Source organism: Magallana gigas, chromosome 5 (assembly GCF_963853765.1).
Source record: "Magallana gigas chromosome 5, xbMagGiga1.1, whole genome shotgun sequence".
In the NCBI taxonomy this organism is placed as follows: domain Eukaryota; kingdom Metazoa; phylum Mollusca; class Bivalvia; order Ostreida; family Ostreidae; genus Magallana; species Magallana gigas.
In genome coordinates, this window is record NC_088857.1 from 33782053 (window position 1) to 33798130 (window position 16078).

General features: G+C 33.0%; 2 protein-coding genes across 2 annotated transcripts; one reads left to right on the top strand and one right to left on the bottom strand.

Moving 5' to 3' along the window:
* Window positions 1–322: 322 nt before the first annotated feature.
* Window positions 323–11222, top strand: LOC105344139 (PHD finger protein 14). Its single transcript, XM_034470248.2, has 23 exons — window positions 323–480; window positions 660–779; window positions 1327–1541; window positions 2192–2274; window positions 2762–2817; window positions 3323–3423; window positions 4733–4788; window positions 4927–5038; window positions 5292–5386; window positions 5490–5538; window positions 5728–5868; window positions 5999–6074; window positions 6316–6410; window positions 7490–7580; window positions 7703–7809; window positions 7915–8010; window positions 8421–8521; window positions 8981–9112; window positions 9576–9720; window positions 9890–9976; window positions 10087–10205; window positions 10500–10617; window positions 10800–11222. Exons 1-23 carry the CDS (start codon window positions 420–422, stop codon window positions 10833–10835), a joined length of 2292 nt encoding a protein of 763 aa, XP_034326139.2. The 5' UTR covers window positions 323–419; the 3' UTR covers window positions 10836–11222.
* Window positions 11223–11405: 183 nt separating this feature from the next.
* Window positions 11406–15533, bottom strand: LOC105344135 (uncharacterized). Its single transcript, XM_011451782.4, has 4 exons — window positions 15216–15533; window positions 14593–14742; window positions 12706–12855; window positions 11406–12205 (listed from the first exon to the last, which is right to left on the bottom strand). The coding sequence occupies exons 1-4, from the start codon at window positions 15304–15306 to the stop codon at window positions 12042–12044; spliced, it is 555 nt and encodes a 184-aa protein (XP_011450084.2). The 5' UTR covers window positions 15307–15533; the 3' UTR covers window positions 11406–12041.
* Between the last annotated feature and the right edge of the window lie 545 nt (window positions 15534–16078).

Consider the following 16078-nt stretch of genomic DNA (forward strand, 5'->3'; position numbering starts at 1 on the left):
AAACATCAAATTATGAGGAACTCTATACATTGATATCTTAAACCAACATAACATTTTTTTCATGTTTTTTTTTATTCTTTTTTGCATCTGTTAATGCAATTAGTGCTGAGCAGTAAATCTGTGTTGATAGAAAGCTTGGTATGGGATTATACATTTTGACGTTACAGTATTTAGAACTTAAAAAAAGAATAGAAAAAAGTTTTAAACAAGATGTTTATATTGATTAAGACATTAACTATTTAAAATATAAATTATTAATTCGTGAAAAAATACTAAAAACAACATAATATCCTTTCCTAAATGGTAATCAGTAGTACACAATGTGAAACAGAGAGAAAGATCCGGGTCGAAATAACTGGGTAGCATATTAAGAGAACCTCTGATGAATTTTAAGTTACTCGTGCGTTTTACAAAGCAAGATGGCAGACAATACTGAAGTAGACATGGACCCAAGTGTTGAATTCCTATATAAAACAATGCGTAAGTGAAATACACAAAATTCAAATTGCTCTTTAGACGAAATCAATATATGTGACAATCTTTTTTAGTAAAAATTAACGCTGATCTTTCTCATCGACTTAAAAAGTGTTAGTTTGAGAGAGAAAATCACAGAAAGAAAAAAAAACTGTCAATATTTCATCATTTATTTCAAAATGCAGTGCAGAGAGACCCAAGAAAAAGACGAGTAAAGCCTGTACAGAAACACCTCATTCAGGTGGACTTTGGTGGAGCTGATGATAGTGATGACAGTGATTTTGAACTTGACAAGCATAAGAAAGGTACATACAAACAAATAAACAATGTGCTAGCTGGGCTTGGCACAAAATCAGAATTAATTATTAGAAGAATCCTTGATGCTTTAAAAACCCATTTCAGATCAGAAAACAAATTTTAGATATATAATTAATACACATATGCATTTACACAGTTTGGTATGCCTATATTTAATATTGTTTAGATCAAGCTATTGAGTGTAGTCATATAAATATGTTGGACTCAAAAAAGTGATTGGACTCTACGTCTGATGGTATTGTCAAAGTCGGATGGTAATGGGCTGGTCAACCATGATTCATTCCCCTGTGCATTTTTGAATTACATGTCAATGTTACTGTACAATATACTGTAGAAGCAGAAATTTTCATAGGAATTTATTTACATTGGTTAATGTTATTGATTAAATAAATTGAGTTCCAGATGAAAACCTTTGTGTTTACAGATATTTTATTCACATCATTCCTTATTAAACCTGTTTTGTATTTTATTAATTGTTAAGTGAGTACGTGTAATAGGATAAGCGTAATCATTAATATTAATTAATGACCGCAGGGCTTGATGATTCTGATGAAGATGATGATAATCAACAGTCGTCTGATGATGGAGATGATGGTGATGATGGAAGTGAAGAAGAAAATGAAGGTGATGAAGAGTCTGAAGAAGACATCAAAAAGAAAAAGAAAGAGGAAAGTTTTGTGGAAGAAGTCAGTGTTCAAGAGGAATCTGAAAGTTGTTTATCCAAAGAGGATGCCATGAAAACAGAGAAGGTATTTTTATTGATTGCATTATCTCTTTAACATTCATTATCAAGGGTGAAGGGTTTAATATTTATGGTCAAAATGCTCCACAGATCAAAATCAGTATTTTTCTGTCATTTTGTTTCTCAAATTAAGATGAACTGATTTAATTTTAGTAGACATGTTTTTTTATTTATATGAATTCCAACAAAAATATTTTTTAAAATTAATTGCAATTCATTTATTAACATTTGTAGAAGTTTAACACAAGAGCTGATGCTTTATTACTTTGCTACAAAGTACTCTTAACCAACTTTTATTCACGTGGGAGAAAATTTCGCAAGGGCCTGGTCGTCTTGCTGCGAACCAGTCATTGTCGTGTGGTTGTTTATGTTATATAACAAGACAAGTCTGGATAAGGCTCAGTAAACTATACATTAAGACAACAAAATTATCAGTTGCTAACTTGCTATACCTGTCAAGTAGATGATATCATAAGACATTACAAGCTTTTGGTTTGGTTGTCTTGTCATTAAAAAAATGTACTGAGACAGTGTAGATTAACCTTAACTATTTTAAGGTAAACACTTGGGTAGTACTTAAACTGTGTATCATCATTATAGTAGATTTCCTTCTACTTTTTCCTGACTTGACCGATTTCTTTTCGTGTCTCATTACAGACTGATGCTGCAGTCCCATACATTCCGTTCAAACACAAACCAATCAAGGTCACAATCTGCTGTGTTTGTTTAGGTGACATCAGGTAGGAACAACCTAACATGGTATGGTGGTATGGGACATCTTGAGAAATTTAAAATATGTACATCATTTTCAAAGCATAAGCACCGATTTTTAAAAATTTCAAATTGTACAATATTTGATAAAATGCATTCTGCAAATTGGTCTAATGATAGAGGCCATGATAAACTTATTGGGCTACACTGTTAAAAATTAAAATAGGTAAAAAAAAAAATAAAGTTATATCTGTGTTTCAATTTTTTGTTTATTATGAAATAAGAAATATGGGGGTATCCTATGCAGGAAAACAGTGTACATGTGTTCAAGTTAACTGGATTTATGCTCTTATGTTATTTCTATTGTCATGAAGTGCATGTAATATAAAAGAAAAAGATCTAATATAAATAGTTGCTGAAGTACATAAAAATTATTGAGTTGGGGCGTGTTTGTCATGTTTTATTTCTGTACATGAATAAGTCCTATTCATCTTGATGAACTCAATTGACATTTAGTGAAGAAGATGATGAAATTGTGGAGTGTGACAATTGTGGAGCTTCTGTACATGAAGGTAAGTCTGTAATTATACTCTACAAAACAAGATGGAGGGGAAGTTTATGTTTTGTCCTGTCAGCCAATCTCTCAGTGACAGTCCTGTGTTTTCTTAGCACAACTCCTCATAAAACTGTGTAGGTAATTAGGACACAATGTGCAGATGTGGATATTTGCAGAAACTTCTTATTCCATTATGAACCCGGCTACTGTGTAGGTTTTTTTATGGGATACTATTTATCCCTCTTTTTATGGGTTGTTTTGGGATCAGTAAGGATGTAACATTTTGTACACTATTTATCACCCCCCCACCCATCTAAGTTGTGGTGGGATCAGTGATACTTTACTATTTATCCTTCTACTGTATAGGTTGTTATGGGATTCTGGGATCATTGATTCTCCACTATTTATCCTTCTGCTCTGTAGGTTGTTATGGGATCATTGATTCTCTACTATTTATCCTTCTGCTCTGTAGGTTGTTATGGGATCATTGATTCTATACTATTTATCCTTCTGCTCTGTAGGTTGTTATGGGATCAGTGAGAACCACTCCTCCTGCAGCACCGAGTCCTCAGCGAGCACAGAGCCGTGGTTCTGTGATGCATGTAAGGCAGGACTCAAACCAGTAAGAAGCCACAATATCACTTAAATCAGTTTACATCATCATCAGCATTAAAGTATGGAGCATATTTTAATGCCTTTATCTTATATATATCTCTTCTTTATTAGCCTTGACAGCCAGCTAAGCTCTTTATTTATAATACCCTTGGTAAATAATATATTATAAGGATTTTTTTCTTAGTTAAAAAATGAGTAAAAAGTTTTTGATTAGAATTATCTTGTATTGAATATTAGTCTTATTGTTGTGTTCTTCTTTTTAAAGCTGCTTGGTCTGATTTTATATCAGATTTTATACACGCTTTTAAACGATTGTTATGCTTAGTATATGTACATGTATAATAATAGACATTGCAGTAGTTTTTTCTAGTCAATTATGCCAAATTTCAATGAAGAGAAATACCTACAAAATTTGCTAACAAACAAACGACATAAAAGGGTACAGCGTTATTTCGCCTCATCTTAAATTTCACCTCTTATGACAAGACGGGTATCATGGTTGTATTATGACTTTGACATTGTATTAAATAAAGGTCGAAATAATCAGACAAATTACAAATAAACCTGTGTACGTTTTGTTCGCTGATATTTCTGAAGTTTGCTTTCTTTACAATCAATGCATAGCATGCATAGCATGCGGGTTGAATCCATGCAATCATTCAAGGGACGAAACCAAATGGTTTCCATTTTCTAAAAATTCCCGTGATGCACTTTGGTTTGTTTTTTCGTTTGCCCAAAAAGAAATTATTTTTATTTACTTTGAATATTTCTAACTTTGAAAGGAGACTGATCATGTAAATAGGAGAAAGTCCATAACTTTCTAAGATAAATGGTTTGTATGGAAAAAAATTTGATACTGTAATAACAAAAAAATCAGACCAAGCAGCTTTAAGGTACTTCACTACACCGAGACTTATACTTTTTAAGACACTACGTCACAAGATGGCGATTTAAATGTTTTGTTAAACTGTTTGTATCAATCGATTCAGATGTATATCGTCATAGCTCAGTGGTTAATGTATCAGGCTTGTGAACCGCAGGTCATGAGTTCGAATCCACCTGGGGCTTTTGTTTATGTTTACTGAATGAAATTTTTGAAAATACCATTTTTTATCTAAAATTGCACATTTGTTCGCCTATTTGATATATATACTTCTTATCCTTCATGCTTTCTATCATAATCAAGTAATTTTCTGCTGATTTGAGAAACTATTTCCAGGTGTAGTGAGGCACCTTAAAATAGTTGATATTGAAATTTGTGTAAAGTTAATCCAATATCATGGATCTTTTCTTACAGTATATTTTTTCTTTTGTAGATTTGTGAATTGTGCCCAAACCCTGGAGGAATATTCAAAGAAACAGATGCTGGGAAGTATGAATTTCTTTTTCAAATCAATAATTGTACATTGTTGTCGATCATAGAAATTTAAAAGTATAGTCTTGTTTGAAATGTACAGTGTTCAAACAATTGTACCTGAGATATCTAATTTGCCATATTTATCTGTTTCAGGTGGGTGCACCTGGTCTGTGCACTGTACACCCCTGGGGTAGCGTTTGGTGATGTAGATAAGCTGAGTCCGGTCACTCTTTTTGAGATGCCTTACTCACGCTGGGGTGCAAGGGTAAGGTCTCAAAGCTGTATATATAAACCATAATACTCTATGAAAAGTTAATTGATTTCGTAATCATTTGTCTGACCATTGCAAAGTTGTGTTTCAACACAACACTTCCAATCCATCTTTGCACTTTGCAAAGACAACTAATGTTCAATATTAATGTAGTGTATTGAAATAATGTATATTTATTAGGGCATTATTGGTATAAAGCTTAATTAGTTTTGCATGCATATTGAATGGACATTAATTTTTATTTCAGGAATGTACTTTGTGTGAAGATGCCCGATTCAGTCGTACTGGAGTCTGCATCAGCTGTGATGCTGGCATGTGTAGAACCTACTTTCATGTGACGTGGTAAAAATTTTAAAGGATCTTGTAGTCTTTCTGTGTAGTAAAAATATCAGGCATAACTAAAGAAGAAATATTTTATTGAAAGATTCCTTTACATTGTTTATAGTGCACAAAGAGAAGGTCTACTGTCTGAGGCCGCTCCAGAAGAGTGCATGGTAAGGGCAGATGTACTACATGTATATACAAAGTTACATAAGCGAATTTCGGTTTCTTTTTTCCGCATCCTTAAGACTTTGTTTTATAGACATATTTAATTCAAAAGATAATAATGTCAAGGAAAACCTCTTACACTTATAAATATTGATTCATGTACTGAAAAAATACATGTTATATTATTTTTTCAGGATATCGCAGATCCATTTTTTGCATATTGTAAAATGCATGCAGAAAAAGTGATGTCCAGGGCCAAGAGAAGAAATTGGCTTGCCATTCAGTCCCACATCAGGAAACACCCAGAGAAAAAGATAGAGGACGAAAAAGAGAAAGTGGGTATATCTAGTTACTTGAACATAATATGAGCAATTTTTTAATTTTTGGTTTCCATCATTAAAGGCACCTAATTGTATGCAGTCAGAATTGTTCAGACCATTTTTTTAAAACAAGATAATCTTGTAGGCAAGGTTTGAAAGAAAGTTGAAGCGACACCAAGAAAAATACCAGCAGGCTAAACTCAAAAGACCACCATCATGGGGTATGTCAGTTTTTGTTTTGTTTTTGGGGTTTTTTTTGGGGGGGGGGGGGTATGTCAGTTAAAACTTACTTTAATAATCCAAATTGATGCTTATTATATTCATCGTTTTATACAGATACACATTCCTAACATTGTAAATCCTCATGGAAACAATGATCATTTAATGCATGCTGTAAAAAAGATGCTGAATTATTGCTTGTTGAACGGAAACATCATTAATTTTGTTTTGTAATGTACACAGTCCCCACACAGAAACTTGTCAGACACTTAACCTCGAGTCCTGCTGCTGTGAAAAAAATGTTGAGGAAAGCTGAACTCATGGGAGTTATTACACAGGTATAAATGTGATTTTTGGGAGTTGATTTTAATCAAATCTCCTATGCACTCTCCTATGCAGTTACTCTGACAAACCGAAAGTGAAACAGTGTTTGGACCAAAGCACAAATCATCGCCGCTGACAAAAATTAGTTCTTCAGAATAATTGATAAATCCGAAATAATGTATGCCAAAGAATTGTTTTTCAAGGAAACATATTTATAAATACTTTGAAAATAGTCAGATTTTAAATGGTACGAACAATTTAGATATTTTTTGTAGTTGTGTGTATTCTTACGCCAAAGTTCAATATAGTCTCGTTCAACTCGACGCTCGGCTGTCTCCGTAAATCTCTGACAAGCAGAGAGTCTCTCTTGCTTGTCGGAGATTAACGGCGACAGCCGAGCGTTTGGTTGAGCGAGACGAGTTCAATATTGCTTGGATCCATAAATTTTCCAGAAATATTTCTATCATTGATACATAGTTTGATTGAATTATTCTATCTTTAAATATTACTTAAAACATGACTCATATGGGGTTTTATCAACATTCTTTTGTCGAAAAAGTCCGAAAATTCATATTATAAAAATGTGTGTAATTCAAATACAGATTAGAAACTACCTGTACTTGTCATGCAAAATAACATATCATTGATTTTAAAATAAATAACCATTGATAAAATCAACTCCCGTCAGTTCTTCGGTACTTTGATTATTGTGAGTGTTGAAAAACATCTTGTCAGAGATCTGTGATATATGTACTGTAGATTCCTGAGACTGAAATTTGATTCTTATTTCACACGAATGCTAAATTCTAAGATTCAACTGTTTTGCATCGAATAGTGAGAATATTAAATTACAAACACCAAGTTTTTATCATAGTTAAATTACGTTTACATCTGTCTGAAAAATAGTACCGAGGTTTTAAAATTTGTGAGATTTAATTGTTTCTTGAGGTTTAAGCAGATATTATTTCCTCTTGTTTAATTATAAATCTACAGTAAATTACAGAACCTATAACATTACACGTAATTGATGGATTTTTGTCTTCATGTTATAAGATACAGATAAATGTACTGTATGCACTTTTCCTTCTTGTAGTCACAGCATGTTACTCATGAAAAGCAAGAAATCAGGAAGAAATCTTTTATGGTGCCATCTTTCTCAGTGGAATTTATCACTCACTTTCTTGGTATGAAATATATGTGTGTGTGTTACAGTACATTGTATTTAGATTATTTATTAAAAAGCAAATTTACTGTAAGTTAATGTAGATGTACATTTAATTTGTAATTTTTCTCTGCTTTATCTTAGAGAGAAACTCCAAAATTGAGAATACAAAGACATGCATGAAAGACATAAAGTCACAAAATGAAAAATTACAAGAACAGGAAAAGATTCTACGAATGAAATATGATCAGGTTGGTCTGAATGTTTCAGGTTTTGAACACCACTGATAATCTGCATAAATATATCATGTGTCCTCTTTTTTCTACATGTTGGTCTGCATTGTTTGAATGTTTCAGTTGTACTCGGATGTGGAAGGCTTGAGACACTGTGCCAATGAGAAAAGAAAGACGGGGGAGAAGTTATGGAGCATGTTGAATGACTTGACTGACAAGGTTAATGTTTATAATGTACAGTACATTTGAAACTCTATGAGATATTTTTTACAGTTTACAGTTAAACTTTGATATTTCGAACACTGATATCTCAAATACAGTGGATATATCAGTATAATTTGTAAGTCCCAACCACTTATTTTTTAAGTATTTTACCCTCGATATCTCGAATAATCGGATATACGAACTATTTAAACAGTCCCATCAAGTTCAAGATAACAAAGTTTGACTGTATCTGCTTTTGACCATGATGGCAATTTTCCAATTATAAATTAATATTTCACTTTGATAATTTGATGTAATGTAGTCTTAAATGCCATATACATGTATAACCATTGGAAGATATAAAACAGTTTAAAAGGAAGTTGAATTAATAGTTTAGAAGAGTGTTATTTTGTGTGTGTTGACAGAAATTTCCTGTTCCTGAGGAGTTTAAAGTTCGCAAGCCCTCCCCATCCCGGGTCATCAATCGTAAATACAGCGTGACTTCACCGCCGGCCGTCATACACAAGTAAGTAAACAGGAGAATGGTAAAGTGGGTGGTTGCACTATCTAAATGTTTAGTACATACCGGTATATGCATATTGTACATGGATATTACATGTAAGAGCAAGTGAATAGTGCACAATGGTTTAAGTAGATTAGAGTGACTTTTTAACTACATGTAATAGATTTTTTCCTTATGATATATTGTGTCGGAAACCACAGAAATGTTGCTTACTTATAAATACCAATGCAAACTGATATAATAGGAACTGATAGAATATTTAAATGTAGCATGAGGTATTTAAGAAATGTGTCCTAAGCTCATTTTCTGCTTATGAAATTATACCTCTCACCCTGTACATTTTTTAAAATTAGACCCATCATGCTCCTTGATTTGTAATGTCACTGCAACATATGAAATATGGGAGCACAAAGGGTCTACCATAATTTTAATCAGATTGATATGTTTTCTGACATGTTGTAGATGTGCGCTGTGCCACAAGACAAACAGCCAGCACCAGTTGGCACACTGCGACAGCTGTAAGGAGTACTATCACTTGGGATGTCTGGATCCACCCCTCACACGCATGCCAAAGAAAACCAAGATCATGGGCTGGTATGTATAGTGTTATAATATACTGTCTAAACCAACATGTTTGAGAATTGAGTTTTGTTTTAATTGGGTAGGATTTTGGATATTAAAGACAGTGTCGATATTTGCATGATAGGACCATTGGCACTGTTGTACAACCTATTGGTTTGCTATAAACCTCTCTAATGTTTCTAAACAGTCATGTCCCTGTCAGATCAAGAATAAATAAGTATATTTCAGTTGACTATAAATTGAATTGAATATTTCATTTTATTTATATAGAAAAAATAATGATGATTTTTTTTTTGGCATACCAGTACTTTGTACATTCCCAATTGAAAAAAAAAGCAATCAGGTTGAAAACAAATGTTGGATAACACATAGTTGCTTGATGTATACATATCCCAATGTACATGCTTGTATTTTGCTACATGTATTGGTTACAAGAGGAACTTTTTATTACCTTTGTGACTGATATTTTTGACAGGCAGTGTTCAGAATGTACAAAGTCCAGCAGTGGTGACTCTGAAGTAGAGACCAAAGATCTCGATGCCCCTCGCAAACTCCGAGAGAAAATCAAGGAGCCTACGAAATGGTCACCTGACATGAAGTTCAAATTTGAATTTGAGAAGGTACGTAGTTCATAGTCTGTTTTCATTCTGCTTACATTTAATATAACAGTCACAAAATATGAACCATACATGTTTCAAGTGTTTTGCTAGCAACAATGATATTAAAGAGAAAATATATAATGCCAGACCTGTGATTTTTGGTATACTTTACTTGTATTTCATTTTATAGCTAACTAAGTACAACATGAAAACCAAGAAAAGGAAGAAAAAGAAAAAAACAGGGAAACAAGGAGATGAGAATGAAGAAGAATCTAAAGTAAGGGCATGTGCAATTGTACATGTATATATACACATGTATAATTGGTCGATTATTGTGTACAGTATAATTACTTACTGAATCGATGTATGTTTTTATGTCTTGATCAGCCAAAGAAGCCCAGAACATCAGGGGGATCATCGAGTAGGAAGGGAAAAGTGGACCATATTCCTGAGGGTCAGACGTGTGCTGTATGCAACCAATCAGGTGACAGCTCGGACATGGTCAAGTAAGTCTACCAGTTACTGTACTTCAACATCCCAAAAAGATGTAGATACATGTATTCATACATGTAACTCGCGCTTCTTTTTCCAAAACTCATTTTAATTTGTTATGAAACAGATGTTGATGTAGTGTCTTGTAAAGGGATTTTATCATTTTGTATTACAAGGAAATGACCTATCAGATGAAACTACCGGTACCTGTATAAGCTTTAGCAGAAACATTTTAAATTCTCTTGTTTAACATATACATCCTGTCCCACAATAGATGATCCAATACTAGATATGCGTGTTTTGTGCAGGTGTGATGAATGCATGCTGTGTTACCATTTTGGATGTCTGGATCCTCCAATGAAGAAAACTCCAAAACAGAGGGGATATTCCTGGCACTGTGAGGCCTGTGACCTTTCCAACAGCTCTGTAAGTTATCAGTCGGCAAATCATGTTGTCTCCCAACTACATGGTTCATAACACGATCTAAGTGACTGAATTTAATCAATAAGTACTGCTTTTTAATGGCATACACACTAAGTAAAATTCTACATGCACATGTACGAGAGGAAATTAACCTTTTCAATTTTTTTTTTTTTTACAATTATAAGGAGGAAGATGTATCACTCCTACCTGATGAAGCCTGACCCCCCTAAAAGCATCTACTTTACTCTCTGGTCAACATCGCAGTAAGATGATGGGCATTCAGTGACAATTACTAGTATCATGCAGCTGAATTGTGTCATTCGATAAAAGTTTAAAATGGCACAAAAACAATGTCTTTGTGTGTTGTACATGTATATACATTGGACACTTCTGTTAAAACCCGGAATCCGATGTAATTTTGTTTTTATCTTTGATTTGATTTATTTTTTTGTTTAATACCATGAAATGGATTTTATCAAAATCATTATTGAAAAAAAAATGGTTTCATTTTTATACAAATAGGCAAAGCCTAAATAATTAATTTAGAGCATTATTTAGGCTTTCATGAAAACCTGGTTGTACTTGTTAAATTAAAAATGTGATTTAAATCAGTTGTTTGTGTTTCATTTCTGAATTGTCAGATTCTAAACAAAAAATATTTTCAGTACTGTTTTCTTGTGAAATAACATAAACATCACATGGATAGTACATTTGATTTTGTACTGTGCGTGTGTATACAAGTTTAATGCACATCTTTCTATAGTCAAATGGAAACAAAAATTAAAACAATATACAGGTATATAAAATTTATTTTCTTGTTACATTAGTTTATATACAAAGATAATACCATAAAATCAACTTCATCCCTGAAAATCCCCAAAATAAGAAACTCAGCAGTACTTCTTGTCAGAAAAATGACCTTAAATACTAGTTGCATGCAGAATGATGGCTTCATCCGGATTAATTTACTTTTACGACCTGATGGGTTGAATGGAAAAAGACCTAAATGTTTTAAAACGTTAGGGTCAATTACAAGTTTGAGATGAAAAGTTTCTTTTGGATGAAATCATTGGTATTTACATTCTTATGCAAAATAAAAAACTCAGCTTCTATATAGGATCTTCACTATATATATATACTGGTAGATGATAACTGCTGATATAAGAATACAGGCTAATTATTGGGATTGATGAAAGTTTGGATCTTAATGAAAATGGGTAAAAACATGAAAAAATGTATTTTATATACAATGCAAAATATGACACTGGTATAAAATTCTATTTTAAAAATATCAACTTTATAAATATAAAGTAAACTGTAAAGTAAAAGCAGATAAGTTTGTAGATGATTACACAACTACATGTATCTTGATTGAAGATTCTGTCAATAATAGGAATGTTAGCAGTTCAAATTCTGGATGAGGCCTCTTATCCAAAGCAGACGAGGAATGAAGTTGCAATGGATCCGATTCCGCCAAGCAGACTGAGAGCGAAACTCCAGGAGAGTTCTGCGGTGGATCCGGGCATGTGGCGAGCTCGGAGGGTTTGTTTCAAGGAGGCAAAAACGATGCAGGAGACAATGATCAGAGTGCCTGGACAATTCCATTAAAAGATTCATTAATTATCAATTTAATATGATGGAGTTACAAATCATCAGAATTTTAACGATGGAAAAAACAAGAGACAACCCAGGCCAATTATGCAATATTTATTTAAGCAGATCAGCTTTTTGCTGGCCATGAAATGAAAAGCATGGAATACTGTAAACATATTGTACAAAGCACTATATTTGGTGGAAATTGATTTCTCAACAAGTTAGCATGGATTTGAATTGGCATATTTCTGGATGTATATATACCTATTCTCATATATATGCAATGACATTAAGGAATGTACTCGATTAAGCGGGAGTTGCTCTCTGGAAAAATGGCTAAATAGAATACACAGCCAAATGTAATACGTTTACAGTATACTTTGGATGGTGTCCTGCTTTTCAGGGTGACAAAAAAAATGTTATTTTACAATACATTGTACCGGTACATTGTTCTTTAACCCAGTGTTTTTTAATCCAAATATACCATAGAGTTCTTACCACACAAGACACATAGGGTGATGATGAGCCTTTTAACCGATTTCTTTCCCTGAATGGGGGTTCTGAACATGTACAGTCCAATCAAGACAACAGTGGCCAGCATTCCCACAAAGCCCATCGACTCCATCGTCTGAATGGTGCGGAACCAATCTGAAAGGAACATTAATTTGAATAAAGAGTACTACTAAGAATGTTACACACAAAAACTATTAATAGTTTCTCTTTCACTAATGAAAGTAATATGTTTTACGGTGCGACCGTTGGGGCGAGCACAGCATGTGATCAAACAATGAATTATAATAAATTAATAAAATAAAATTAACAACGTGAAATTTGAATGCCAAAAAATAAAACATACCTATTTTTCAGTAAATTTTCATTATTCATAGTTTATAAGATTTGTTATAATTTATTTATTTATATGTAGAACAATAGTTTAATCTCAGATACAATGTTGTTAGATAATAAAGATTTTAATATATAAATATTCATTGCACTGCATCTCCTCTTTTAAAGTGATTGTGATTATGATTGATTGATTGATTGATTGATTTCCCCCTTTTTTTTTGCAGTAGACATTTTTTCTTAAACTTAAATATAAAACTTGACTCATCATAGAGCTCCCCCCATGCTAAATTTTTTTTTTTTTATTTTTGTCAATTTATACATAGAAAATCGACTTACCATGGATTTGCCCCTCCACTTAAAAAAAAATAATTAATGTTTAATTTTATTTTTAATTTACGCTTAAAAATATTTGCTTATCATGTTAAAAGAACATGGTGTTGTCCCCCCCCCCCCCCCCCCCCCCCGCATGTAATAAATGGAAGTGAAAATAAAGAAACCATTGAACTGCTAAAGAGCTGAAGGATTAGAATTTTCATGATTTATTTTTCTTTTTGCTTGCAAAGATTTTTTGGATGAGGCTGCCATCCACCCACCCACCCCCTTTAAAAAAAGGCGCTGCTACGTATAACGTTACGTTTCAGGAAATTACCGTAATTATAGTGAATAAAATATTTGTGAGCATTCGTCCAAATTAGTGCAATTTACAACTGTTTCCTGTATCTGAAGAAATGTCCTTATTCGTCAGCTGTTCTTTATCTTAGCCTTTGCAAGATTTTGAGAGGATTTTGGTCATTTCAGCAGATTTACAATAACTTCAATTAGAGTAATTTCCCCTTATCAGTGCTTATTGTGACGTCAAAGCTGACGTTGGTTAAGTGTCGTCTTACTCTTTAAAACTCCCCTGAGAAATAAAAGTATGCGAAGTATACTGTTTTATTTACTTAAAAAGCATGATGTTCTTAAAATTACACATCTTATAAGCTTTTCAAAGGTTTTACTTTGATTCTCGGGAGAACGTGATGTTGGAACGTGAGGTTGGAAACCATTGGTACTATGAATTGTGGGTCAAAATTTACTGACTCCGAAAAAATATATCGGATCAATGTGTAAACGTTTGTGACGTCACACGATTATTTTTGATTGAAAGTGTACTGAGGTGAACTTTAGAGGTAACATTGACTGTATGTCGCTTACATCGTTATTGTTTTTACTGTCTAAATTTGTCTTGCTGATTCTCGTGAGAGTGTGAAGTGATAAAAATTGCCATGATTACAGGGAACTACTGGGACGATTAAAACGATGCATTACTGGTCCGATTTACTGACGCCAAAAAAATCCGTTGAATGAATGTGCAACTAGTCCGAATTTTCTATTCACACACGCCTTGCCGGTAGAGCTCGCTTCGCGCCGGCGCTGCGCGCCGGCGAGCTGCGCTCGCTATTAAATGTATATCATTCTAACTCACATATCACATCAGTACAAGCTTACGCTGTTTATTGATGTTCTCTTCTGAATTAGCTACAAATATAAAGAACTCACGGGAAACTTGGAAATCTTCCCACACAAATCCTTCACACTCATAGTTATGGTAGCCGATAGAAAGGTCTGCACACTTTTCCCAGAGTCCTGAGTACTCAATGATGCCATACTCAGCGCTCACAGAAATCACCCAGTGGGAGGAGGCAAATCCTGGTAAAAGTATACAAAACAGTCATTACATGAAACAATTTTAATCAGTATCAAGATTAAAGTTTATGAAAAGTTTTAGATGTATTTTATAAAGTTTATTAGCCCCGAAAACTTTATCAAAAAACTCTTAAAAATGAACAAGATATGAAGCCTCAAAGCCTACAGAAAAAAAAATAAGAATAATCTTGACCACAACAACAAGTAGAAGGAAGACGTTAATTAATGGTACACATATTTACTTTTATCATTAAATAAAACTGGGTATAATAAGTCTATGTTAAAAATTCTATTACTTAAATCTTCATAAAAGTTTAGTGAATGAGATTCCAACTCTAAGGGGTACATGCGAAAAAAAAATGCTACACAGGTAAAATCACTTCCGGCTTGCTTGTTTTCTGAATGAGTTCTGATGTTTTTTGGTATATATTCAATCCTTCCGTTAATCATTTTTTCTTAATCAGAGAAATACAAACCTATCAGTTGGCACAATGTTGAGATGATTAAAACTACAGTTGCTATCTTCGTAAGGTTAGTAACCTCGAAATCTTCTTCTGGGCGTCCCATTTCCAATTTTTACCTAAAACTTTGTTTACCGTCTGGTTTTTGACAGGTATATTCTATATTTTTTTTTCAGAAATGAAAATGTATGCGAACAGTGAATATCTCAAAGCAAACACACTGTTATAATTACGAATTTTTGTTCCTTCTAACGAATATTCACATATTTTCTCGTGAAATTCAAATTATTTACATTCTTTCCAGGTGCGCCATTAAGCGTTTTATAGATACTGATTATACAGGTGAAAAAAATCTCAATCACTTGAACGCTTTAAATGTCACCAGGTACTTTTACAAAGCATGTGTTGTGCCTGATAAGAATAGAGTATATTGCGCATATAAAATATATAATTCTATATCTTATGTTATGTTTTATATATCATTTTTCATAATTTATCAAAATGAAATTGTGACGAATTGCTGAAGACAAAAATCACACAATACACAATAATAAAACAATTTAAACTGATATCATAACTTTACAAATGAATAAGTATATGCGCGGGAAATAATACTTAACACTTTTCATATTAATGGGCTTTGTATTTCTTTGTTTTTGTTTAAAACCAATTGGTTTTTTTTATTAAAATGAAAAAGCAACTGGCTGGATATTTAGATATATAGAGGAGCACAGGCAGGTATGAAAATCTAAACTGAAATTGGTTATATATGGCCCAAATTCTTTTCGGTGTAGCTGACTGGAAAAAATGCAAACATTTTTCGGCTTTTGACTGTTTAATTGTTACTTATTGTTGCAACTTGAAATATTTTTAGTTTT